Source organism: Pongo pygmaeus, chromosome 23 (genome assembly GCF_028885625.2).
Source record: "Pongo pygmaeus isolate AG05252 chromosome 23, NHGRI_mPonPyg2-v2.0_pri, whole genome shotgun sequence".
Taxonomy (NCBI): Eukaryota; Metazoa; Chordata; class Mammalia; order Primates; family Hominidae; genus Pongo; species Pongo pygmaeus.
The window spans coordinates 37198967-37226361 of record NC_085931.1 but is presented as its reverse complement, the minus strand read 5'-3'; the positions used below and the strand labels follow the sequence as shown (position 1 = coordinate 37226361).

Genomic DNA, 27395 nt, shown 5'->3' with positions numbered 1-27395 from the left:
CCAGGAACTGAATTGGCTGGTACCCTGATCTTGGACTTCTCAGCTTCTAGAACTTTGAGAAACAGGTTTCTGTTGCTTAATCCATCTAGTCTGTGGTATTTTCTTATGATAGGCTGAGCTAAGACAGGGAGGATGGTGGAACATCGGATGATGGCAGTGCCATCAAAACCATCTTGTCCCAAACATCCCTTGAAGGTCCCAGAACCATTCCAGAGTGGGATGTCCTGTCTTAGCATTCAAAGTATCAGTAGGTATTACCCCAACCCAATCCCCAGAAACTGGATACATTCCACTTGGTGCCATCCTGAAGTGTCTGTAACAAAAATCCCACACACTTGAGTCTTTTTCATCTGTTTTATTAGCATCAATATATACAAAGTGGAAAATGACTTAATTTCATTATTCTAGCTTAGAAAGTTTGTTTTGCTTTTTATTCTGTTTGGCAATAAAACGGAAATGAAAATTTCCCAGGAGAATGCCTACCTTTGGGGGTGCTGAACAACTCAAATAATATCTGACCTCAAATGACTCGTCATGCCTAGTCAAGGACATAGGAAGGTCATGCCCTTCAGATTCACTCGAAGGGCATTTTTGCCTGAGGCCCGTGCCTCAGCCTAAAGCTACCCACATATTTGCCAAATCACTACGTCTTATACAACCCTCCTGATTATGCAGATGCTTTGCTTCCTTCTGGGCTATTTGGCAGTCTTCAAAGCTATCAGCCTGAGGTTCTGTAGGCTCTCCAAGGGGTGAGCTTCAAAGGATCATAGTTAAAGCACATCTATGAAACTAAGTAAGAATGGCCATCAGGTAGCGATCAGAATACTTATGTTAGCTAAATAATTCTACAAAAAAAAAAAAAAAGCAAAAAGCTGAGCTCCAAGCTAAAGAGGGTCGAGTGTGTGCATTTTTAAAGCACAGGGTGGTAGCTGACAGATACAGCTTATATGAATTAGCATGTAATACACGCCATCACATGCATTCTCTGAAGCTCACAATCTCTGTAAACGTATTTCCCCACTGTTTTAAAAACAAAGAGTGGCTTGTAGGAAGGCTCAGTCCATTCTCGAGTTTCTCAAGAGTGTATCCTATTCAAAAATATTTAATCCCAATGGGTTTTAATATTGATCTTATAAAAACAGACGTATATGAACTGTAATGAGATGCCTTGCACATTTTTGGCACTATTATTTTTTTACCTTTACGTATTACAAATACACATTCAGATATTTTAAAAAGAAAAATAGACACCAACCTGTCTTTTCAATCACACTGTACATTGTTGAACTCGTATGATCTGTCTCTAGGCTAAAACAAACTTTTAAAACATGGTTACAGGTGTGGTACTAGTAAGACAGAACTGAGACACTGGTCTTCTGAAAAAAACAACAACGACAACAACAACAACAACAAAACAAAAAACCCAACGCCTTTTCTGTCTTTCCAATAGTCAGTAAGAACATCTGGGGTGTGGCCTGGCTAGTTTTGGGGATAGGGTTAGAATAAAGATTTATATTTTGTCAGTCTTTGTAAAAGGCATATGTTTAGTTTTCACATAACCATAATACATTGTAAAATCAAATATTATTAATAGAGTTCTTCATTCCAGGTGACCCAGGGTTAGGGTTAGAATAAGCATCAAATAAAATGGATTGGGTTCTGCCTTTTAAGGAAAGGTTACATTATTTGTGTTGTTATCTTTCTCCAAACATGACATTGTTCACTAATGGCCTAGAACACCTCTCTGGTTCTTGCATTAAATGGGGCTTTGGGTCCTGGAAAGCAGCCTTTAGCTATTTCTTGCCATGGACCACACATGCATGCCTTCAGGAGTATATGTGCAAGATTCTTTTCTGGCAGAAGGAAAATATTCTGGTCTTAGACCCCCAAGACTGAAGTCTGAATTCCTGCTGGCAAGGAGGGTACATGTGTGCATAAAACCAAGTTTCCCTATCTTGCTTAAGATGTTTCCAATGTAACCACCAAAACATAGACTCCCCTCTATTCTCCCTATGGCAGGAAAGGTCTTTTCTTGTTTGAAAACCGGCAGACTTGAAACAATTCCAGAGAGAATGGGAGGGCACCAAAGAGGGTTCCAAATGCCACTGAGCCCGTGTGCCTGTCCAAGACATTGACTGTCACCACCATGTCACCGGTCCCAGGGAGGTGAATCTGCTTCACACATAGTATTTCTTCCATGCACCCGCACCCTCCACCTTCTCTTTATACCTGTATTTAGAAAAGAATCTTCCAAAGAGTCACACACTCACTGGTTTCACTGGGTTGGGGGAAAACAGACCCTGATAAAATAGGAGGAATGCCCGTGTGATTAGATGTGGGGCTATGGAATCCTTTCTGAATGAAATTCCTCTCTCTGTCTTCATTGATGTTCAGGTCAGATGACACAGGATTCCACTGGATGGTTTGCTGTGATTTAAAATCCCCTGCCCCTGTTCTCCGCACCTCCTCAGTCAGCATTCACACCACCCTCCAACATCCAGACAGCTTCAGAGAATAGAAAAATAGTTTCTTCTCATAGGACCCTCCCGCCCCCTGGAATGCTTGATGGTAAGTATATTCTGAAGATGACACCTTTTAGAGAATCAGTGCACTTGAGTCTTCTCTATTTTGAGGGCTGAGATATTCCAGAACCCCAGGAGAAACCAGAGCTCACCCCTGGATTTCCAAACATGGCACTTCCTTTTTCCCATCACAAATCCTTGTCACTGTATGAGTGGGGCCACTGGTGCCTCCCAAGCCTGTGTGTTTATTACCACAGCTTGAGAATGGCTTGCTGAACATGGTGATCAATTCTGGCACTTGTAGCATAAATTACGTGCTCTTTCATCGTTGAAAGAGTGTCAAAGAAAAGAACATTTTATTAACCCAATTCCCTTACCCAATGATCCCCCTCACCCAATTCTTCATTGGAACTCTCAAATCTCTCATTTTTCTCTGAAAAATTCCCTTTGGTCATTTATCACCTTTTTAGAAAGAAAACGTTTTCTTGTTTTGTCACTGTCCAGCGAGGCCAGAGTGGTAAAAGACAATGTTTATATAACACCTTTGCTACCTTCAGAAGAACCGTGAGAGGGAGGGGCTGTGGAAAAACCTTTCAGAAGCTGGCAAAATGGGAAGAGAGGACAAAGAATTTGTTTTGGAGCACAGCTCCCCAAATGGGTTTAAGTACCCATGCTAAATTCCAACCCAAACTAAGCCAACAAGAAATACCCTTTCCAACCTAATCTTGGGACTTAGATTTGTACTGAAAACACCACGGGCATGGTTCCCAAAGATGCATGCAATTCGATGCAGCCTTAGCATGGCATTGCTGATGGGAGAAACTCCATCTGTTGTTTTGTGTTTTTGCTGCCGCGGTTTGCCATTTTGCAAGTCTTCCACCTGCCTTCAGAATTGAGGCTGTAACATGAATTTGGCTGAGGCCGCGAAACATCCAAACCCACACCTATTTCACTTTTAAATATAATAAATACAGGGAAGAAAACAGTAAACCTTCAATAAAGAGTCTAAAGAAAAGACAGTCGACATTCTGGGGTTTCAATCAAATGCCACATGGTCTCTGGATGAATGTCTCGAGGAGATTGTGGTTGAGTTCACAAGTCCCCTTCTCAAGTGTAGCTCTCTTTAGATAGAAACCTCATACTCTCTGGTTTCCTGCAAGAGAGAGAAGCACGGATTGTCAAACGCTTGTGTGGTAGAGGGATATACATAGCGGGATGCAGTTCTTTGCACCTCCGTATGTCCATGCCCTTGGTCGTGACTTTACAGTGCCCTCCCACTCTGACCCTGACTTGCTTTTGCCAATGGGTTATAAGGAAATGGCGTACAACAGCTGCTTGAAACATGCTTGTGTGTTTCTGCTCACATCCTGTCCATCTGTCATCACCATGAGCAGGGCGTGCCCTGCTAGGCTTTAGTCTCTTCAGGAAAATGAGGGACACACAGAGCAGAGCTGAGTCACCCAGCCATCAACCAGCCAATGCCAGGATTACCATCCAGCTGAAATAAGCCTAAAACGCTGTGCCACAGATTGATGAGCAAATGAATGCTTGTTGCATTAAGTCATTGAGTTCAGAGATCTTTGTTACTCAGCATTACTATAGCTCTAGGTCACTGATACACTCTACTAATAAGTATTCATTCATGTCTAGTCTCTAAAATTCTCCTTTATTTCAGTCTGACCTTTTCCCATGATTTCAAAGCAAGCTACATAGAATGCAAAATAACATATGCCCTGATCTACCATTGCCATATGAAATGACTACAACATGGGGGTAGTTTGATTTCTTCAACATTTATGGAGTGTGAGTAATGTATTCCAAGCCCCAGGGACAAGGAGCAAGGAGATAGAAGAAGGCTCAGCCCTGGAAGTTGTCACTGTCACATGCTTTAATGGAAGTCTCCAGCTCCCATTCAGCCAACACAGATATGCAATCACATCTATGCTTCATGGTACATGGGATTGTGGTGGGCAGGCCCCAAGGTGATCCCCATGATCCCCACCTCCTGGGGCTCATGCCTTTGTGGGGTCCCCTCCTTTTAAGGGTGAGTAGAGCCTGTGACTTGATTCTAACTAGGAGAATACACAGGTGCTAGGATGTCACTTCCATGTTTGCATGACAAAAGATTGTGACCTCTGTCTTGCAAGATGACTCTGTCTCTCTTGCTGGCTTTGAAGAAGCCAGCTGCCATGTCATGAGCTGCTCTATGGAGAGGCCCACATGGAAGAAACTGAGGGTGGCCCCTAGAAGACAGCCCACAAGAAATTGAGGCCCTCATTCTAACAGCCCGCAAGGAACTGAATGCTGTCAACAACCATGTGAGTTTGGAAGTGGATCCTTCCCTGGTTGAGCCTCAGATGAGACTGCAGCCCAGTTGCTGCCTTGTTTGTAGCCTGTGAGCCATAAAGCAGGGGGTCCAGCTAAGCTGTGCCTGGCTTCCTGACTTATAGAAACTATGAAATAATAAATGTATGTTGTTAATTTAAGCCCCTAAGTTTGCAGTAATATTGTTACACATCAATAGATAACTAACACAGGAGATCAGAGGAAGTGGAGGTGAAGGAAGGTCAGCAGGATAAGAAACAAGTCAGGTTTATTCCCCTCAAATGTTGGGAGATGGCTGCATATCGTTACACAGTGAATTTGAAGGATGCTAGTTTTGCAAAGTCATAACCAGCCTTTTGCTTCCTCGCATGTGCCCTGGACATTTGCACATGCTCTCCCTTCTGTCTGGCATCTTCTTCAGCCCATCGTCCAAGCTCTACCCACTTCCCATGTCTCAGCTTTACTCTCACTTTCTCAACGATGCCTTCCCCAACTCCCTCTAAGTGTCCCCATTATACATTCTCCTAGTGCGCTGTTCAATTTTTTCATAGTCCTTAAAAAGTATTATTTGTTGTAATCAAAATATTCATGGGCACATTGGATTGTCGGAGGTTCGAGGGAGGCAAGATAGCATCACGATTAAGAGTGTCAGGTTGAATTTGCGTCCTGGCTTCAGGCTGTGCATCCTGGCTGTGTGCCACCTTGGCCAAATTATTCTTTCCTCTCTCTGGACCTCAACGTTCTCATCAATCAATTAGAGACAACTGTGGAAACTACTGCAGAGACCTGCAAGGATTTAAGGAGATTATGCATTTAAAGTGCCCAGCACATGGCATGTATTATTATTGCTAATAATAATTCACAAGACGGTAGGCTCGTTAATGGTGGAATCTGTGTCTATTGGGGTTCATGACTATGTTCCTAGCACCTAAAACAGGACCTGACACTCAAATGTGTAGGGATGTTTCACACTGCCATTGAATAAAGGGTGGAGCCCAGTGGGATGTGTGGGAATGCCGCACGTTGCCACCGGCCACCGGTGGTCTGCTCTCTGTGGGTCTTGGGTGCAGCCTCTTTTTTCTGTGGGTGTTCTGCTGACGGTCATCAGCCTCCTAGGCTCGTCCTCAGCACCAATCACCTGCAAAGAGAGCTGGGTTCTCCCAGCATTTATCTCTTTAGGGCTCTTTGTGGGGATAAGACAGGACCACTGGCTGTGCCTCTTGTGAGCAATAGGAAATGAAATGTTTTGTCTTATTCTTGGTGAATTCAGAGCAAAGAGGGAGGGAATTGGGAAGAGACAAGAGAGACCAACTCACCCCTGTCTCGTAAATGGGGTTGTCAAACTCGGTTTCCACGGTGATCTGGCTGTAGGGGTGGGAGTACATCAGAGGCAGGCGGAGGTTGGAATAGTAGCGACATCTGGGGGAGAGAAAGGAGAGAGAAGTTACTTCTCCCCAGCTAGGAGACACATTACAATATTGAACGGGAACAGTTGGTGCCACTTCCTGAGCAGCGGCACCTCTGTGAATGACAACGAGGATGTGTGCAAACAGCCCTTTTTGCAGGCGAGAATCCTAGTGAGGTGAAAGCAGAAATCATAATTGCTCTCAACTTGCAACCCAGGCAGTGAGAACCAAAGCCTTGTGATCTCTCCTTACTAGGGAGGGGGTGGAGCTTAATTTGTTTTCCCCTGGAAGGTCATTCAAGTCCCTCTTGAATGCAAAGGGAAACAAGAACAAGGATGAACATTTATTGAGCACCTACTGTATGCCATATTGCCTTAGATCAGCCTTCCTTGACCACCTATTTTTTTATTTAGAGACAGGGTCTTGCTCTGTCACCCAGGTTGTAGTGCAGTGGTGCCATCTCAGCTCACTGCAACCTCTGCCTCCTGGGCTCAAGTGATTCTCCTGCCTGCGTGCACCACCACACTTGGCTAACTTTTTAAGTGTTTTTTTTTTTTTTTTTTTTTTTTTAAGAGGCGAGTTCTCACTATATTGCCCATTGCCCAAGCTGGTCTCAAACTCCTGGGCTCACGCAATCCTCCAGCCTTGGCCTCCCAAAGTGCTGGGATTACAGGGATGAACTACCATGCCTGGCCCCTGACCACCTATTTAAAGGTGATCTCTCTGTTACTCACCACACCTACCTATTTCCTTTATTGTGTTTATCTTAGTGTGTTATAATTTATTTGTGTATTTACTCTACCTGCCCCCAGTAGACTGTGGGCTCCATAAGGGCAGGGATGATTTATTTTAGTCACGCTCCTGCCTCAGGACCTTTGTACATGCTGTTTCCCTGCATGAAACCCTCCTTTTTCACATATTTCCATAGGTTTCTTTTGTTTTTGAAATGGAGTCTTGCTCTGTTGCCCAGGCTGGAGTACAGTGTCATGATCTTGGTTCACTGCAACCTCCTCCTCCCAGGTTCAAGTGATTCTCCTGCCTCAGCTTCCCAAGTAGCTGGGATTACAGGCACCCACCACCATGCCCAGGCTAATTTTATTTTTTATTTTTTTAGTAGAGACGGGGTTCCACCATGTTGGCCAGGCTAGTCTCGAACTCCTGACCTCAAGTGATTTGCCTGCCTTGGCCTCCCAAAGTCCTGGGATTACGGGTGTGAGCCACCACGCCTGGCCTGCATAGGTTTCTCATGATCACTTTCAAGTCCTTGCTCAAATGTCATTTCTCAGTGGGGCCTCCTCTAGCTACACTATTTAAAAGTCAACCACCACTTCTCTTCCAGAATTCTTGCCCCCTCCCAGCCTTCTCTTCCTGCACTTATCAGTTTCTAACACTACATATTTTCTTATATACTTTGCTTATTGTCTATCTTCCCTTGTTAGAACCTGAACTCCAGGAGGGCAAATATCTCCTTCTATTTTTTTTTTTTTTTTCCACAAATGATGTTTCTAGAACCGAGAAAACTGCCTGGCACCTAGTAGGTGCTCAACAACTGTGAATGTGAATGAATGAGTGGCTATTCTGGGGCATGGTTTAATATCTTCCTTCTGCATCAAATGCAAGTTTCTAGACCCTCAACACCTGGGACAATGTCTGATATACAACAGATTGTCAATACATATTTGTTGAATAAATGAGTGAATGTGTGAGTGAGTGATGGAAGGAACGAATCAACATGCCTGGCAATATGTCATGTCTGTGTCCCCCACTAAATCATAACCTCCTTGAGGGCAGAAATAGTATTTGTCTTACTTGCTTGGAGGCTTCATAATTGCCCAATGTAAATATTTATCCCACAGAATTGGGCTGAATCTAGGCATCTCTGCAATAACACAAATGCCACTATGCCCGAGCTCCAGGTGGAGACCCTGAGGCTCAAAGAGGTGAAACGCCCAGTCCCTCTGAGTACTGGTGGCTGAGTGCTTGGTAGTGGTCTCCCCCATCAGCTCCCTACCTTGTGATGTAAATGTAGGCTCCTCCCAGCAGTAAGGAGATGATGAGGACCGGGATGAAGATAGCCAGGGCCATGTTCCCCCCTTCCAGCGACGTCTCTGCTGCCGCTTCTGCTACTGAACACAGGAGCCAGTGAGGTCCTCATTTCCCAGGTAGCTGACTCCCAGTGAGTGCCCAACTGCCCAGTTCTCCACCCTTTGGAGACAGCTTTCCAAGGTCTAAGGCTCTGGGAGGGCCTTAGACCTTGCAGAGCCATCTCCAAAGACTAGAGGAAATGGTGGTGGTCCTTTGCAAGGGGTCCCAGACTCATCCTTTGGTGGGTTGGCCATAGGAGCTACAGAGAATTACACTGTTTGAAACCCGATCGTACCATTCCCATTTTTCGGGGGCTACAGTTAAAATCTGATTAAAGTCCAATTCACAGGAAGACTTGGAGAAAATCCCAAATTCAGTAACTGGGAAAGCAGATTTGCTGGACATTCCATGGAGTGGAGAAGAGAAACAGGAATAGGTCTGGACCCCAGATGCAGGAGTGGTGGGCGGATCTGGGTTTGTGTGTGTCGTTGAGTTGAATGGTGCTGGTGGTCAGCCACAAGGTTTCTAAGGGATTCTCAGACCTGGTGCTCACCTGTGGACTGGGGAGCTTGTTGCATGCAGACTGACGGGCCCCTCCTAGACCTTTTGAGTTCCACTCTCCAGTCCATGAGTGGGCTCTGAGCATTGGGGACAGCTCTCTGTCCTGCACACCCCAATGACACCCCAAATGTGAAGGCCCGGTTTGATTCCCAGAGGCTACCCCTGCACATTTCCCGGCTGCTCTCTCAACCTGCCATTGTTTGTGGCAATTGCAAGAACTATAACAGCTGCTGCAGGCACCTGGGGCAGAAGGCTGCTTTCCCAGCATAGCTCGAAGGGGGATCCTACATTCCTTCTAGAAACTTGGCCTCCAGGTTTCCTCTGCCATTCTCCATGGTCACATCTAATAGAGCTTGCCTGTATACCAATCTATAACCCATTAACCACCACTTTATGGGGTCTGAAAAATCAATCCTGATACCCACAATAAATGCACGAGCACAAAACGTTACAATGGCTCTCATAAGCTCCGAGCAACTCCAGCCCTTTGAGACGTTCTCATGGTTCATTGGTTGGCAAAAGGCAGAAAACGGATACTCTGAATGGAGACTAACACGAAGTGCCCTCTATTTTCCAAGTAGAGTGTATAATTCATGCTCCTTCACTTATATTTGAGACCTAGTTCCACCCGCTTGGATTCAAGTGTTGTCTGTTACAAGGAACAGCCACTAGTGAAATGTAATTTACATAGCCCCAGATTCTAAGTGAACTCATTATTGTCAGAAAGCTAAAGATGGCTCCAGGAATAATAAAAACTGCTTGATTTGGTAAAAACATTAAAAAAAGAAACAATATATTACAGTATATATTTTTAAATATATATACTATAATATACTGTATTTGTATTTACATATATATATACACACAGTAATATATTACAGTATATATTTTACATCACAGTCCCGGTGAGTGGTTTTGTACCGAATTCAATAGCGGTGACATAGAACGCTGGACATTTTACACACGGGAGGGGTTGGAAAGGGAAGGAACCACAAAATGAAAACAAAACTGAAATAAAATCCTGGATAGATTTTAACATCTGCTCCTCATTAATAAGTCTCATTTGGGAATTTCTAATAAAAGGAGAGCTGAAGTAAGGAGAGATGGGAGAAGGGGTGGGTATGTTGAGGGGAAAAAAGACTCAGGGAAAAATGGACCACTGAATGCTTCCAGGGCAAACTCTTCCCTCTGGAAACCAAAAGGACTCTCAGCATGGAAGGTGACATGTCACTAGATTTAGTTCCCCTTCTAGAATGACATCATGAAAAGTTTTACAATAGGGTTATGCCTTTCTCAGGCTTATGGGCTCTGAGCTTTCCTTATCTCATTGCTGTTACCATGTATAGAACAGCTGTCAAATCCCTTTCAGGTTATTGTTAGGGTCCTGACTTGCAAATCCCATAATTTTTTTTTTCCCTTACAATATTATTTTAAAATTATCTTTTGCAGTCTGAAGGTAGAATTTATTTTTTTTAAGTGTCTAAATAAAGATACTCAAAGACCTGCCCTTGTTTTGTGCTATTAGTTTGATTTATTGAACTTTTTTTTTTTTCGTTCTGGAACTCACCTTCTAAAGCATGTTCAAAACTGTCTTGATTAACTGAAAGAGAAATCAGGAAGCATTGGTCAATGTAAAGTGAATTCACTTCATTTGCATGAAATGAGGCCAAAAAATTAGATGCAAAAGCCCATGCCATGCTTTGGTGAAGTTAGTGGTATGTTTTTACTTATCTTGGGCCACTATAATCAGTGAACGTGCCTGGACTATTCACTTCCTAAGTTCCCAAGAGAAGACGAGATAGATAAGACCCAAGATCAACAACAGTGATAGCGAATAATTACTGAACACTCACCGCGTGTCCAAAATTGTGCCAAGAACTCTATATACATTTGCTCATTTAATCCTCACAACAATCTTGTTAGGTCAATGCTATTATCATCCCCATTTTACAGATCAGCAAACAGAGGTTCAGAGAAGTGAAGTGACTTCTCTGACATCACACAGCTTCTCAGTGATGGAGGTAGGATTTCAATCTGGGCTGCTCAAGCTCTCTGGTTTCTGCTCTCAATTATGTGGTTAAGGTCTTTTTATCATTTTCATGTGGGGCAAAGCACGAATGAATTGCGAGGCCGAAGACCTTTATACAAAATCCAGCCAGAGGTGGAACTGTTTTCCTGTTTTGAAGACTATCTATGTAAACCTCTCTAATTTCATTTTTATTCCTTTTATATTTGATGAGGCTTTGTATCCCATGTGAAACTATTTTTAATCATTTATGTTTTTTGTAAAACTTCTCTGGAGGTTCAACATGATGGGGACTGGCACCCCATCTTTGTCATCAGTCATCATGGTAGCTAAGCACAAAAATATACCAACAAGGATGGATGTTTATTACAGGAATGCAAAACCCCAGCATGAAGGACTTTGATGAAAAAATTGCAGCATTAAGGGATAGGAGGGAGTGGCCACCAAAGGCTTAGCTATACTGATGTCCCCAATCCCAAGACATCCTAATCCATGCCTTGGTTAAAGTCACTCTCTGGTTTACGCCATCATCACACCATGACAACAAAACCAGCTGAAAAGCTAGCTGGCTAACTAAGTGCACTCTTCTCTGCAGCTCTGGCATCAAGAAAATGGAAAGATTGAAGCAGATGGTCCCGCCCCAAGATGTGAGTTGCACCGTGGTTGAGTGGGAGTGCGTGAATGTCCATGGAATCTTAGAACTGGGAGGAGACATTGAATCATGTGTCCCTCGGAGCCCTGTGCTCATGAACCCCACAGGGCATGTTAAATGCAGATTCCTGGGCCATTCCTGGGACTTGTCAGAGTGGTATTCTCAGCGGTGGACCTCTGCAGGTCTTACCAATGCCTCAGCAGTTCTGATGCATCCAGTGGGCTCACCGGCTCCTCTTTAGAAACTCTGATCTAGACTCCCCTAGTTATTTCACAAAAAGGGAAACCAAGGTCAGAGAGGGAGGGGGGCTCACTCAAGGTCACACAGGTGGTCCACAGCAGAACTGGACTGGAGCCCGGGGTCCCCAAGTCCCAGTCAGGTGGCCTCACATTGGCACTGAGTTGCTTCCCCTCCTGTAGACCACAATGTCACGCATCCCAGTTTTTTTCTGAAGAGGAAGTGATTTATCATTTCCTTACAGAGTTGGTGGTGGGACAGATCTCAGGAGTGGAAGTGGAGAGGTGAGAAAGGTGCAGGGGTCTCCCGAGAGCCTGCCTTGCTAGCAATTCCATCACTGTTGTGGGAGAAGGCAGTGAGCTGATTCACCTTGTGGGGCTTCTAGAGATACTAGCCCATAGAAAAGAGAGGTTTCAGGGATCACCTGCAAAATGGAGCCTCTTTTTATCTTTTCCTGTTTTTTTTTTCCTTTTTTTGTCATTTGTGTATATTCTTTTTTTTTTTTTTTTTTTTTTTAAGACAGAGTCTTGCTCTGTCACCTAGGCTGGAGTGCAGTGGTGCAATCTCGGCCCACTGCAACCTCGGCCTCCCGGTTTCAAGCAATTCTCCTACTTCAGCCTCCAAGTAGCTGGGATTACATGTGCACACCACCATGGCCCAGCTACATTTGCGCATATTCTGATGGTAGTTTTATTTTCTTTTCAGTTTGGCAGCATTAAAAAAAATTGAAAACATACAGTGCTGGCGAGGAGGTGGAGAAATGGACATATTACACATTGTTGGTGAGCGTGGATTGCTCCAATTGCGGGAAACAATTTGGTGACATCCAGGACAACTCGATATCCATAGATCTTTGCCCACACCTTCAATCCTGCTTTGAGGAATCTGTCCTGCAGGATGAAAAGTGCCAGCATCCAAGGATTCATGGGCAAGATTTTTTTTGGCAAAACAAAACAAACAAAAAACTGGAAGAGAACTGATGTCTCCATCAACAGAGGAAGGGCTGAATGCACTGGGGAACAAGCAAAGTGTGGAATGATGGGTGGCAAATAAAAAAAATAACATGGCGCTACTTTTGTAATAAGTAAAACACAGAGTACAGCATGATATGAACCTCCCTCCCTTTTTTTTTTTTTTTTTGGTGATACAGGGTCTTTCTCTGTTTCCCAGGCTGGAGTGCAATGGTGCAATCACGGCTCACTGCAGCCTCAAACTCCTGGGCTCAAGCAATGCTCCTGCCTCAGCTTCCCAAGTAGTTGGGACTACAGGAGTGTGTCACCATGCCCGGCTAATTTTTTGATTTTTTGTAGAAATGAGGTCCCACTATTTTGCCTAGGCTGGTCTCGAACTCCTGGGCTCAAGTAATCTTCCCACCTCGGCCTCTCAAAGTGCTGGGATTACAGGTGTAAGCCACCACACCCAGCCTTTTTTTTTCTTTTTTTTTTTTTTCTGTAAAACAAAAACAAACATCCCTCTCTCTTTCCAAATATGTCTATGTGTATAAGCCTAGGGAAAGGTGTGACACTGGAAATTCAGGTGATTAGCACTGGCTTCTGGAGAAGAAAGAAAAGGATGGAGGAGAGAGGAAAACTCTGCTCCTTCCATTTGAAGCTCTGATTTCTTCTACTTGTTCCATGAGATACCTTTGCAATTAATCCAAGAAGAATTTAAAAAGCTGCTGTGGCAGATACAAACACGTTGTCCAGGCCAAAGTGGCCCTTTTCATGGTTTTCTTATTTAGGGTTTTTTTTTTTTTTTTTTTTTTTTTTTGAGATAGAGTGTCATTCTGTCACCCAGGCTGGAGTGCAGTGGCTCGATCTTGGCTCACTGTAAGCTCCACCTCCCACATTCACGCCATTGTCCTGCCTCAGCCTCACGAGTAGCTGGGACTACAGGCGCCCGCCACCACACCCGGCTAATTTTTTTTTGTATTTTTAGTAGAGACGGGGTTTCACCGTGTTAGCCAGGATGGTCTCGAACTCCTGACCTCATGATCTGCCCACCTTGGCCTCCCAAAGTACTGGGATTACAGGCGTGAGCCTCCACGCCGGCCGAGGTTTCTTAAAAAACAAATCCTGCTAATTTTTCTCCCCTGCAGAAAACTCATCAACAATGTCAAATTAACTTCTATTAATGTCCTTGTGACAGAGGGTTTACAGGCAATCTTTACTCAGGAACTTCTCAATACTTAAGCTCTACAAAGCAGGTTTCCTGTGCTATCAAAAATAAATTCAGGTCGGGTATGATGGCTCACGCCTGTAATCCCAGCACTTTGGGAGGCTGAGGTGGGCAGATCCCTTGAGCCCAGGAGTTCAAGACCAGCCTGGGCAACATGACAAAACTCCGTCTCTATTAAAAATACACAAATAAAATAAATTCAAACACAGGGCTGGACTTAGTCAAAATTATGGGGGAATGAGGGAAGGCAGCTGTCTTAAATGCTAATTGTGGATTTCTTACTGTTCGCTGCTCTTCAAAAGGACCCCTTATTCTCTTATTAGGAACTGCTTACGGCCGGGCGCAGTGACTCCGCCTGTAATCCCAGCACTTTGGGAGGCAGAGGTGGGCAAATCACGAGGTCAGGAGATCGAGACCATCCTGGCTAACACGGTGAAACCCCATCTCTACTAAAAATACAAAAAATTAGCCAGGCGTGGTGGCGGGCGCCTGTAGGCCCAGCTACTCTGGAGGCTGAGGCAGGAGAACGGCGTGAACGCGGGAGGCAGAGCTTGCAGTGAGCCGAGATCGAGCCGCTGCACTCCAGCCTGGGGGACAGAGCGAGACTCTGTCTCAAAAAAAAAAAAAAAAAAAGAACTGCTTATATAAGTCATTGTCATTCATGTGATGAGCCCCTGCTTCTTGATACCTGGTAAGATTAAATTGCATCCCTTATGCTAGTGTTTCCCATACTTGGCTGATGATACAATTCACCTGTGTGGTTAGTTAAACTGGTCCCTGGGTCCTGCTTTAGACCCAGTGAATCAGAATCTCCGTGGAAAGGGCTCAGGACTCCGTTTATGTTTGGAAATCACGGCCTTAAATGGTTCTCACATTCAAAGTGCATTTGAGAGCTTGTTAAAATGTTTATTCCAGGCCCGCCTCTCAATGATTTTGCTTTGGGAGATCTGGGGTAGATTCGGGAATGTGTGAACACACCTAGGTTTCCATGCTGCGGTGATTGGCTGGTTGGGGGTCTTTCTTAGTAGCCCTGAAGGCGGGAAATTTATAGTCATGAGATGCAGGTTCAAGTCCTAGCTTTGTCTTGTACTAGCTGTGTGGCTTTGGGAAAATCACTTAACTTCTCTGAGCTTCTCCTTCCATATCTGTAAAACAGGTAAGATGGCTCACCTATCTTAGACAGTGGTCATAAGACTTAACCGAGGTGATTCAGGGGAATTTTTTTTTTAGGTAGATAAAATTCACATAACATAAAATTAACCATTTCAAAGTGTTACAATTCAGTGGCATTTAGCACATTCACAATGTTGCGCAACCATGACCTCTGCCTAGTTCCAAAACATGTTCATCATCTCCAAAACAAGCCCCATACTCATTAAGCAGTCCCTAGACAACCACGACTCTGCTTTCTGACTCTATGGATTTACCTATTCCAGATGTTTCCTATAAACAGAATCCTAAAACGTGACCTTTTGTGTCTGGCTTCCTTCACTCAGCATAATGGCTTTGAGGTTCATCCATGTTGTGGCATGTGTCAGTATTTCGTTCCTTTTTATGGCTGAATAATATTCCCTTTTTTCTGCCACACTTCTGTTTATCCATTCATCAGTTGATGGGCATTTGGGTTGTTTCCATCTTGTGGCTATTGCGAACAGTGCTCCTATAAACATTCTTAGATAGTGTTTGTTTAAATACCTGTTTTCACTTCTTTCGGAAATACACCTCGGAGTGGACAAACTAGCTGGGAAAGTAGTTTTAAGCCTCAGAGCTGGGGTTCATGAATAAGGCATTTGGGGATCCACTGAAGTTATGGGTTCCCAAGTAGAGACATAAAACTTCATGCTTCTGTTCCTTCTGGAGGGCAAATTCAGAGCCTTTTGCCTGATTCTCAAAGGGGCACTAATGCAATAAAGGTTAAGATCACTGGCCTAAAACACTGAACATATTTCCGTTACTATTACTGATTGTGCACTTCAAAAGTCCAGATAAACGAATCCAAATTTTACTTAGTGTGTTACAACTTAATTTTAGTGATGAGTGTTCAATGGATTCTAAGATGCAATTTTCTCACTTCACCATCTGGGAGGTGGGGGAGAGGCTTAAAGCAATAATGTGTAATAATAGCTGCCACCAGGTGGCGCTCACGATTTCCCGTGTGCACAAACGTGGGGCGTTAAGAGTATCAGGGTTTGCAGAATGCCGGGTAGCGCCCTGGGAGATCACCCCGTAGGCAGTGGCGGAACACACCTAACTCATGGTAACTAACTGGTTGTGAGAAGGCGGTGCAAGAGGTGGGAAATAATTAAGCAGGGTTCTCTAAGCAGGGATCAAAAGCAGGCAGAGGTCGGATGCGGTAATCCCAGCACTTTGAGAGGACGAGGTGGGAGGATCGTTTGAGGCCAGGAGTAGAGACCAGCCTGGGCAACATAGTGAGACCCCCATCTCTACAAAAATAAAAAAATTTAGCTGGGCGTGGTGGCGTGCACTTGTGGTCCCAGCCACTCGGGAGGCTGAGGTAGGAGGATAGCTTGAGCCCAGGTGGTTGAGGCTGCAGTGAGTAATGATCACACCACTGCATTCCAGCCTGTGCAACAGAGTAAGACCCTGTCTCCAAACAAACAAACAAACACAAACAAACAAATAAACAAAAACCAGACTGGATCACAGGGCCGGGACTAAGGCAAGGCGAGAGGTGTCTAGGGCGAGAAGTGTACGGAGACTCTTTTTTTAAGGCTGTTCTACGGGACACTTGGTCACCTCCTTACATTTTTCACCTCAGGCACCTCTTTTGCCTCAGACTCGTCCCAGCCCTGCCTCAATGTAACTGCAAGCCCCTTGTATCAAAGACTTTAGTTCATTATGGACGTTCCTACAGAATTCTGCATCCCTGATGCTTTAATGGGACAGGAGCTATACATATATACATACATATGTATGTATATGTATACATATACATGTATGTATGTAAATGTATATATATTTTAGTACAGAATGACATTCAACAGGAGCAATATTGAGTGGAAAAATAGGATGTCGAAGACTTGGAGTAAAAAACGATTCTACAGCTGGGTGTGGTGGCTCATACCTGCAATCCCAGCTACTCAGAGGCAGAGGAGGGAGGATCGCTTGAGGTCAGGAGTTCTAGGCCAGCCTGGGCAACATAGCAAGACCCTGTCTCTACAGAAAAATTTAGTAATAATTTAGAAAATCAAAAGTGCCAAACTTTGAAGGTGGGGAAGTTTTAAATACACTGGAACCAATTTATTTTGCTTGTATTTTGTTTGTTTGTTTGAGACAGAGTCTCACTCTGTCACCCAGGCTGGAGTGCAGTAGCATGATCATAGCTCATTGCAACCTCTGTCTCCTGGGATCAAGTGATCCTCCCATCTTAGCCTCCCAAGTAGCTGGGACTACAGGCACACGTCACCACATCAGGTTAATTTTTGTATTATTATTATTATTACTATTATTATTATTATTTTGTTTTTGTAGAGACAGTTTTACCATGTTACCCAGGCTAGTCTCAAACTCCTCGGCTCAAGAAATCCTCCCACCTCAGCCTCCCAAAATGCTAGGATTACAGGTGTGAGCCACTGCACCTGGGCTGCTTATATTTTCATTTGAACATTTTCATAATTGTGATATATGATAAAAAGCTTAAAGACCTTTATGTTTTTATGTTTTAGATAGAATCTCGCTGTGTCACCGAGGCTGGAGTGTAGTGGAGCCACCTCGGCTCACTGCAACCTCTGCCTCCCGGATTCAAGTGATTCTCCTGCCTCAGCCTCCCGAGTAGCTGGGACTTCAGGCATGCACCACTACACCCAGCTAATTTTTTTGTATTTTTAGTAGAGATGGGGTTTCACCATGTTGGCCAGGCTGGTCTTGAACTCCTGACCTCAAGTGATCTGCCTGCCTCAGCCTCCCAAAATGTTGAGATTACAGGTGTGAGCCACTGTGCCTGGTCAAAAGCTCCTTTAGTAAGTAAAAATAAAAATGCTAAGCCAGGAGAAGACATTGTGTCATAGTATAATTGGCAGCATGTTTTTTTCTTTTTTAGTGGTGCATAAAGTAATGGTGACATCTTAGATTTAATGAAGTACAGTAGCTCAGCTCTATTATTTTAAAATTTAATTTAATTTTTTTGAGATAGATTCTTGCTCTGTCCAGGCTGGAGTGCAGTGGCATGATCAAGGCTCACTGCAACCTTGGCCTCCTAGGCTCAGGTGATCCTCCCATCTCAGCCTCCCGAGTAGCTGGGACTACAGGTGTGTGCTGCCATGCCCGATTAATTTTTTTTTTTTTTTTTTTGGTAGAGATGGGAGTCTCACTATGTTGCCTAGGCTGGTCTCGAACTCCTAGTCCAATTTTTTAGAGCAAGTTCAGAACTCCTGTGAGCCAGGAGCCTGACATCTCCAGGCCCCGTGGACCCTGTGTGGTGAGTAGGTTTCTTTACCTTTACACACGGGCAGAGGCCCGTTCCAGTGGGATGGCTGTCCCAGGATGCAGCGGATGGTCACTTCACCCATGAGCTCAAAGCCTTCGTAGCACATGAAGGTGAGGGACTCTCCTGGCAGGTAGAGTCGCTTGTACAGGATTTGGTATCCATTTTCAGGCAGCCCTGGGTTGTCACATGCCAGGGACTCCTCCGCTGAAATGCAAGCCAGAAGGGAGCTCTGATGAGATGATGCAAATCTTTGGGGAGTCCTGCTCAGAAACTGTGTGATCTAGCTTTGATCAGCCTCTCCAGCATCCTCTCTCTGCATCCCCATCTTGCATCAGACTGTTTTCTATTTCTCAAACTGTCCTTTCTGTCTTCCACCTCTGGGCACAGATTACATACTGGCAAGGTAGAATGAAGTTGGCTGAGGAATCAAGGTTAAAATATGAGTTCTGTTACTTATTAGCTGTGTGATCGCCAGCAAGTGGCATAACCTTTCTGATCCTTAGTTTCCTCATTAGCATAATGACGATCAAAGTAATATCTATCTCATAGGAATTTGGAGGACTAAAATAGGTAAGTAAGGAAATGCTTAAGATGTTTTGTTTTTGGCATGTCATAGGTACTTAGTAAATGATGGACGGTGGTGGTGTTTATGAAATCTTCCTCTTGTTTTTCACCTGACACCAAACCTGCACATCCCTCATGACCAGGTCTTGTCTTTCAATACTCAATCTTCATTTCTCCTTCTCCAGTAAGGCTTCCTTGATGTCTCCTACCATCAACTGAGTCGTCAGTATTCTTAGTTTTTCCAGCACTGCATGCACTGTACTATACTGAATTAGTTATCTGTTTCCCTCACTGGAGATGAGCCTATTAGAGCAAGCTTGAAGCTCAGGGCCTGGGATTTAGTAGGAATGCAACAAAAGGCCCCAACTATTACAAATAAGCCCATACTGCCATCTGGTGACTGCTCTCTTCAGCTGCAGACACAAAGTACCCGGTAGCCTAAGACACCCAGGCTGGAGTGCAATGGTGCAGCCTGGCTCACTGCAGCCTCAACCTCCCAGGGTCAAGCAATTCCCCTGCTTAAGCCTTCTGAGGAGCTGGGACTATAGGCGTGTCCCGCCACACTCGGCTTTTTTTTTTTTTTTTTTTTTTTTTTTTAAAGTAGAGACAGGGTCTTGCCATGCGTCCCAAGCTGGTCTCAAACTCCTGGGCTCAAGCAATCCTCCTGCCACAGCCTCCCAAGGTGTTAGGATCACAGTATTTATTGGAGAGTTGAACCTGCAGGTTTAACCCATTCCAGGCCGCATGTGAGATCTAGTCCTTTTTCAGCACCTGGATGGAATGGACAGCCAGCAAATTGCTTCGCACACAGGACTACAAATCCTAAAACATTCTAAACTTTATTATTTAAAAAATTTTAAATTGTAGTAAAATCTACATAACATAAAACTGACCATCTTAACCATTTTAAGTGTACAGTCCAGTAGGTTAGTATACTTTTACATTGTTGGGCAACTTATGTCCAGAACTCTTTTCATCTTGCAAATCTTAAACTCTATATGCGTTAAACAACTTATCCCTAGCCCCTGGGATCCACCATTCTACTTTCTGTCTCTATGAAGTTCACAGCTCTAGTTACCGCATGTAAGTGGAATCAAATAGTGTTTGCCTCCTGTGACTGGCTTCTTTCTCTTAGCATAATGTCCTCAAGGTTCATCTAGGTTGTAAGATGTGTCAAAAATTTTCTTCCTTTTCAAGGCTGACTAATATTCCGTCGTAGGCAGGTGTCATACTTTGTTTTTCATTCATCCATTGATGGACACTTGGGTCGCTTCCCTTTTTGGCTACTCTGAACAATACTGCCATGAACATGGGTGTACATGTTAAGCTATGCCCAGATTTCTGACCCACAGAAACTGATAATAAACACGTGTTGTTTGAAGCGTCTTATTTTGCAAGATGAATCTCAAGCATGCCTTCAAGACCCAGATTGCTCCCCAAAGGCATGAATTCCTCTGTCCTTGGAACTCTGTCTTATCACCATCATAACCTCAGAATCTTTTCTGGCACCTCTTTCCCAGGCTTAAAACTCATATTATGCTCATACCCGGTACAATGCCTGGTTCACAGGAAGCATTCCTTTATTTACTCAAATAATGTTTATTGATCAATTACTATGTGCCAACAACATAAGTCGTACTGAGGACACAGAGGTAAATAAAACAGATATAATCCCTGGTCCTACGGCACTTGTGGTTCAAGGCACACAGTACAACATAGGTCCCAGCTAGAACCCTTTTCTCTGTGAACATGACTTACATCTGGGCTCTATTCAGCTTGAGCAATGTCAACTAAAACAATAGTTACCGAGCTTTCACAAATTAGGAGATTTCAAGTAATAATTTAGATTTCTGGATTCTTCTGAAACATTAGAAGATTGGGCAATACTGGGTTCACATAGTTACATGGCAATGACTGGCTAGTGTTGAGTAGTGGCTTTCCCTGTTAGACCAGGAATATTTTTTACTTTAGCCCCAGTCTCTGCCACTCCCTATTGTCTTTCACGTGCCTGGCCTTGTAGGCACTTAAATATATCACTTTTCCAATGAAAAGATGAATGAATCAATCAATGAGTATGTTTTAGTCACAGTAATCACCATACATGAAGAATCAGGACTTTGATCTCCTCCAGTGGGTGGACGGGTAGGAATCTGGCTTCACTCTTGAGGTTAAAGGGTTTTCCTTTATACGTCAATAGCAGTCTTCACTGGGAGTTATGAACTGTTTCCTTCCCACCCTTGAAATCTAGCCCAGAAGTCAGCCTGTGGGAAGAGACTTTCCAGGTCATTGTGCAGCTGGAGTTGCATCTTGGATGACACCATAGATAGCTCTGGCAGGCACCCATGCATTTATTCAGAAAATATCTCTTGAGTGCTTACTTCATGCCCAGCAATGTGTCCAGCAATGCGGTGAGGAGGTGAATCAGACATCATTCCTGTCCTCTAGAGCTCATGGTCTGCATGCTCTAAGGGGCCAAGCAAATGTGTAAATGGACAATTTAATTAAAAATGGCAGATGCCATAGAAGAAATTCAGAAGACCCTGGGTGGCTGGAGAAGACCCCTAATGTAGCCAAGGGAAGGGGCTGGTGGAATAGTTGAGCGATAGAGGCAGAGATGTTGAATGTAGCTCCCTTTCCACAAGACTCCCAGAGATGAGGCAGTAAGTGGTTCAGCTGACACTTGGCCAAAGCTAATCCTTCCACTAATTGAAGGTCATCTGTATACTTGAAGTTTGCCCCCTGGCATTCCAGAGCAGGATGGATATGCAGCCAATGCTTCTGTGTCTGAGCCCAGAATCAAATCACAAAGCCTTGCTTAAATCAATCATGGGGCTCCCTCCAAGGCAGCACTCTATTATGTGTTTATGGATGAGACCTAAGAGGGCTGGCAAGGAATCATTAACCCTGCAGAGCATGCCTTGGGGATGGACTGTAGGAAGGGAGAATTTTATTTTTATTTTTACAGCCTGTGCTTTGATGTATTTTTTTTTTAAATGCAGGGTGAGTCTGCATTACTTTACAATAAACATAGATGGTATAATGAGCAGAATCCAGTGCCAATCATGTTCTAATGATTCCTCTGAAAATATCCTGAGGAAGTCTTTGGTCCTCAACCCAGCTGAGCTCACTGCTGCATCCTTGGCAGCCTGGTACAGGATAGGTGCCCAGTAAATATTTCTTGAAAGACCTCACATCATTTCATTTAAACGCAAATTGCAGAGTAGGAGCGTTTGGGCTCAAGTGTCCAAGGGCTCAGGATTCAGATCCTAGTTGTATGTCTGTGAGCACAACTGACCTCTCTGAGCCTCAATTTCCTCATCTTTAAAATGGGCTATCTCATGGCATTGTTATGAGAATAAAACAAGCACCACACATGAGATGGGCAGCATATAGTGAGCACGCAATATACACTGATTATTTTTATGGCTTTTAAAACTCTTGTCATGTTTTCATACCAATTGTACTGTTGTTTACTTAATACATATATATATATATTTTTTTTTGAGACAGAGTCTCACTCTGTCACTCGAGATGGAGTGCAGTGGTGTGATCTCAGCTCACTGCAATCTCAGCCTCCTGGGTTCAAGCAATTTTCCTGCCTCAGCCTGGGACCACAGGCATGCGCCACCAAGCCTAGCTAATTTTTTTATATATATTTTTAGTAGAGACGGGGTTCCACCATTTTGGCCAGGCTGGTCTCGAACTCCTGACCTCAAGTGATCCATCCGCCTCAGCCTCCCAAAGTGCTGGGATTACAGGCGTGAGCCCCCACACCTGGCCTATTTAATATATTTTTAAAAATTTCTATTGACTTGTTTTTCTATTTAGATTGCACTGTATAATTTAGCCTCACTCTAAATAATAATAGTCTTATAATCAGAGGTTTCACATGTCAGTTTTAATTTTTCTAATTTTCTTAAGCCAAACGACTCACAAAAAGTTCATCTGGACACTGTTTAAAGCCGCTTGGGTATCCCCGTAGTGTATCTAATACTCCTACTCCTCGGGAAATGCAGCCCGGTGCACTACACTTTATAGTTTTTGAACTCCCAGAGTCCAGAGTACACTCTCTGGTTTTTTTTTTTTCAGCCTGTAGACTCTGTTCCTCCAACGTTCCATCCCTGTGCTAGGAGCTGGGTATGAAACAGTGAATTAGAGAATCACGGTTTCTGTTCTCCCAGAACTCAGTCGAGTGGGGAAGAGAGAACAGTTACCGGGTCATTCCAACCCAGTGTGGTCTCAGTTGTGCTGGGGAAAGCGCAGATGAGAAGCTTCACTTTCCCGCCCCCTGGTCGGGGAGGCTTTTTCTTGTTGACATTGGTGGCTCCCTTCAGAGAACACAAATCCCTACCGTATTACCTGCAGTGCAGCAAAATGACCAGCAGGTGGCAGTGGCAACACAAAAGAAATCCCCCATGAACCTTTCCCTGGAAATGTTTTCTTTCATAAATTAACAGATGAATTAATACAACAAATATTTATTGGACACCTTGTGTGTGTCAGGCATTGCATGCGCCGGGCATACAATGATGAGCAAGGCGAACATGGTCCCTGCCTTCATGTAACTTAACACTAATTCAATCCTGTATGTATTCCACAAGTATTTCCTGGTACCAAACCTGTGCTAAACACTGTCCTCGCCCTGGGGAGATAGAACGTGCATAAAGTATAAATCGTTAGACCTGGGTGTAAAGGAGGATATTGACAGCCGACCTAGAAGCAGGACCCCCAGGCTAAGTGCTAGAAAGGCCTTGGGTTATCCTGTACCCTGGCTCCGCCCCCTATGGTATTTTAATTTAGTCACCCAGAGTATTCTTTTTAAAACTCTCCAGGAGATTTTAAAGTTTGGCAAGGGCTCAGAACCACTGGTTTGGTGTCCTGGCATGGTTAACATATTAACTTATCATTTAATTAATTTCCAAAATATTTGCACAACCATTCTGTATTAGATGATTTGCATATATTATTTCTAATCCTTCTGCAAAGTCCTTGAAGGTAATAGCAATCATGACCAAAACAGCCAACATTTACAATATTTACTGAGCGCATTCTCTGAGCCAGATTCCATTTTGAGTGTTTTATATCTATGAACTCATTTAGTTATCACAACAACCCTAAGACACAGATATTATATCTTCATTCCTACTTTATTTTATTTTTATTTTTGAGACAGGGTCTCATTCTGTCCCCCAGGCTGGAGTGCAGTGGCATGAACACAGCTCACTTCAGCCTTTACCTCCCTTTCAAGAGATCCTCCCACCTTAGCCTCCCGAGTAGCTGGGACCACTGGCGTGCACCACCATGTCTGGCTAATTTAAAATTTTTTTATGAAGACAGGGTCCTGAGGACCCTGAGGTTACCCAGGCTGGTCTTGAACTCCTGGCCTCAAGTGATCCTCCTGTCTCGTTCTTTCAAAGTGCTGAGATTACAGGCGTGAGCCATCATGCCTGGTCATCATCCCCATTTTATATCCAAGGCGAATGGAGCACAGAACTGTTGGGTAACATGTCAAAGGTCACAGGCTAGTTAATGGTATAAATAAGATTCAAATCCAGGTGGTCCAAGTCCGGTCTTAACCACTGCACCATGCAGCCATTTTACAGATGAGAAAACTGAGGCTCAGGTGGAACTCACTGGTGAAAAGTCCACTCAAGCAGGAAGTGGCTGAACTGCGATTTGAGCTGAGGATTCTCTAGCTTTCAAGTCGGCCTGATTCAATTTTGACCCAGTCCTCAGTAAGAGTTTGAAAACAATGTCATATGGAATTTTTCCCCACCAGGAACCAGCTCTTGGAAGGCACTTGTGTGTATCTTCAGCACCTAGAAGATGGCAGAAGAGTCAAAGGAATAGGAGCTTGAATTTGAAACTGGAGGCCTGTGTCTGCTGCACCACCTTGAGCGAGTTGCTTATGTCTCTGTACTCCATTTTTTTCCTGCCCATAAACAGGCTGGACCTTAGCCGAGACATGGCTAGGCAGTGACATGTAGTCACACTTTGAAATAAGATCATCTAAGGCAGGCTTTCTCAACTTAGACAGGATTTACATTTGGAATGGATAATTCTTTGTGGTGGGGGCTGTCCTGGGCACTGGAGGATATTGAACAGCATCCCGGGCCCTGACCTGCTAGAAGCCGGTAGCACCCCTCTTCCCTGACAAGTTGTGACAACTCATAATTTCTGTAGAAATTGTATTGACACATGTACCCTGGAAAGCAAAATCACCTCTGGTTGAAAACCACTGGTCGAATGTTTTAAACAATTCGGGTTGCAACTAGTGTAACTCCAGGCGTTCTCTTCCAGGAATGCAAATGAATTGGACCGATGGCCTTGTAGATCTACTCACAAACCCTCTCTCATTTCTATTTTCTTTTTCTGTTTTCCCCTCTCTTTAACAATAGAAGAAAATGTACATTTCTGGAGCACATTTGAACAAAATGCTCAAAATCAAGTCCCCTAGTAATAGTTACAAATGGTTTGCAATATGCCCTACAAGTAGTGGAGCTTTGAAACAGAGTGGTGATTAGCAGCCAATGTTAATTGAAGACTTGCTATGTGCCAGGCACACCATTCATTAAAAGCCTTTATATTTATGATTGGCATGTTCGTTTTTCAATCTTTTTGATGAGAAAGCTGGCTTGTATAAAGTCATGGTGCTTGTAAGAGGCAGGGCTGGGGTACAAACCTGGACGTGCTGGTTTTGAGTGCTGTCCATTTAATGGTTCTGCTATAACAAAGGCCCTTCTTTTACCCAAATCCCCTAGGGTTATCATGGATTTCCCTGAAAGACCGCTTTCCCAGAGACAGAGATTTCTAAATGAGGATGGGCACTCAGCTAACACTGGACATGCTGGCCAAGATGTGGCCACAGGAGACGGCTCAACAGTGGAAGCTCCTACCGTGGCCACAGTCTGGCCACAGCACCTGTGGGCTCTGTCCAGGCTGGGAAATCCTTATGTCTCGTATCCCAGGTGTTCTGGGCTCAGGGCTGTGATGAACCAGGGCCTCCCGGGGAATCGCCGTCTCTTAAGCAAGCTAAGTGACTCCTGAGGGCCACCCATAAAACCCTTGCTGGATTTGTCAGATTCTTGTTAGTTTTGGTGGTGTGGTTTATGTCTTTGGGTTAGGTACCTTAGGAGTCATCCACCACGTCCCTGTCAAAGAGGGGAAGTTGCAACAAAGTGGAGGTGTGATGAAGATCACATTCGTTTTGCTAACAATATCAATGACAGTAATAGTAACATCATTTGTCAAGCCTCTTAGGCTTGGGGGATTCAAGGATCAACTGGAGACAATCCTAGCAAGTGAGTTATGTGTTTGATTCTATATATATATTTTAAAATTCTTTCTCTTTCTTACTCTAGGGAATGTGATTCTACAAACATATAAACAGATCATTTCAATAAACTGCAGCAGCTGTGGTGACAGATGTCACTGTAGGTTCCATGGGAATTCTGAGGACAGAAACACAAGCCAGCCTAGGAAATCAGGGAGGACTTCCTGGAGGAGGTGATGCTGACGATTCATTGTGATTTCCTTCATAGACCTGTCTCTCCACCCTCCTTTCCAAATAGGCCCCAGGCTCCATGAGAATGTGGGTCATATCTGTTTATACCTTACTGTTTTTCCAAGGGCTAGTGCCAGGGTTCCCAAACTGTGCACCAAGGTGACCCAGGATGCCACCAGGAACTCACAGGGGGTGCTGTGGGATTTTTTAAAAAAGTTCTGAGGGCTGGGCAAAGTGGCTCATGGCTGTAATCCCAGCACTTTGGGAGGCCAAGGCGGGTGGATCACAAGGTCAGGAGACCACCCTGGCTAACACGGTGAAACCCCGTCTCTACTAAAAATACAAAAAAATTAGCTGGGCATGGTGGCGGGTGCCTGTAGTCCCAGTTACTCTGGAGGCTGAGGCAGGAGAATAGCGTGAACCCGGGAGGTGGAGCTTGCAGTGAGCTAAGATTGTGCCACTGCACTTCAGCCTGGGCAACAGAGCCAGACTCCGTCTCAAAAAAAAAAAAAAAGTTCTGAGGAAACACAGTGATGTGTTGGACCCTTGTGAACTACCAGCTCAAGATAGTTCACCGTTTCAACATTAGATCACGTCACCTTTCTTTTGATGATGACTCATCATTGCAAAGCTGGATTTTTTTGTAGTGCTTGTGCTAACTGTGACAAAATCAATGTGGAACAGGAAATTAGGGTGGCGAAGTCCCGTCTGATCTTAACGTTTAAGAAGTTTTGCACAGCCTAATGGGCATACACATCCTCGTAGCAGCAATTGTCATTATTATTATTATTATTATTATTTGAGACAGAGTCTTGCTCTGTCTCCCAGGCTGGAGTGCAGTGGCATGATCTCAGCTCACTGCAACCTCCGCCTCCCAGGTTCCAGCGA

The 27395-nt window shown here is 44.2% G+C and overlaps 1 protein-coding gene across 9 annotated transcripts in view; it reads right to left on the bottom strand.

Annotated features, from left to right (window-relative positions):
- Window positions 1–340: 340 nt before the first annotated feature.
- SEZ6L (seizure related 6 homolog like) overlaps window positions 341–27395 on the bottom strand; it is a 214421-nt gene continuing 187366 nt past the window's right edge. For 3 of the 9 annotated variants that reach the window (XM_054470080.2, XM_054470086.2, XM_054470088.2), the window contains 5 exons: window positions 18449–18643; window positions 10467–10499; window positions 8265–8379; window positions 6164–6266; window positions 341–3675 (listed from right to left, as the gene is read on the bottom strand). In XM_054470080.2, coding sequence (XP_054326055.2) covers window positions 3646–3675; window positions 6164–6266; window positions 8265–8379; window positions 10467–10499; window positions 18449–18643 — 476 coding nt within the window. In that variant the 3' untranslated portion in view covers window positions 341–3645. The remainder of the gene's footprint in view (window positions 3676–6163; window positions 6267–8264; window positions 8380–10466; window positions 10500–18448; window positions 18644–27395) is intronic. The other 6 variants (XM_054470083.2, XM_054470087.2, XM_054470081.2 and 3 more) reach the window with 5 other exon arrangements.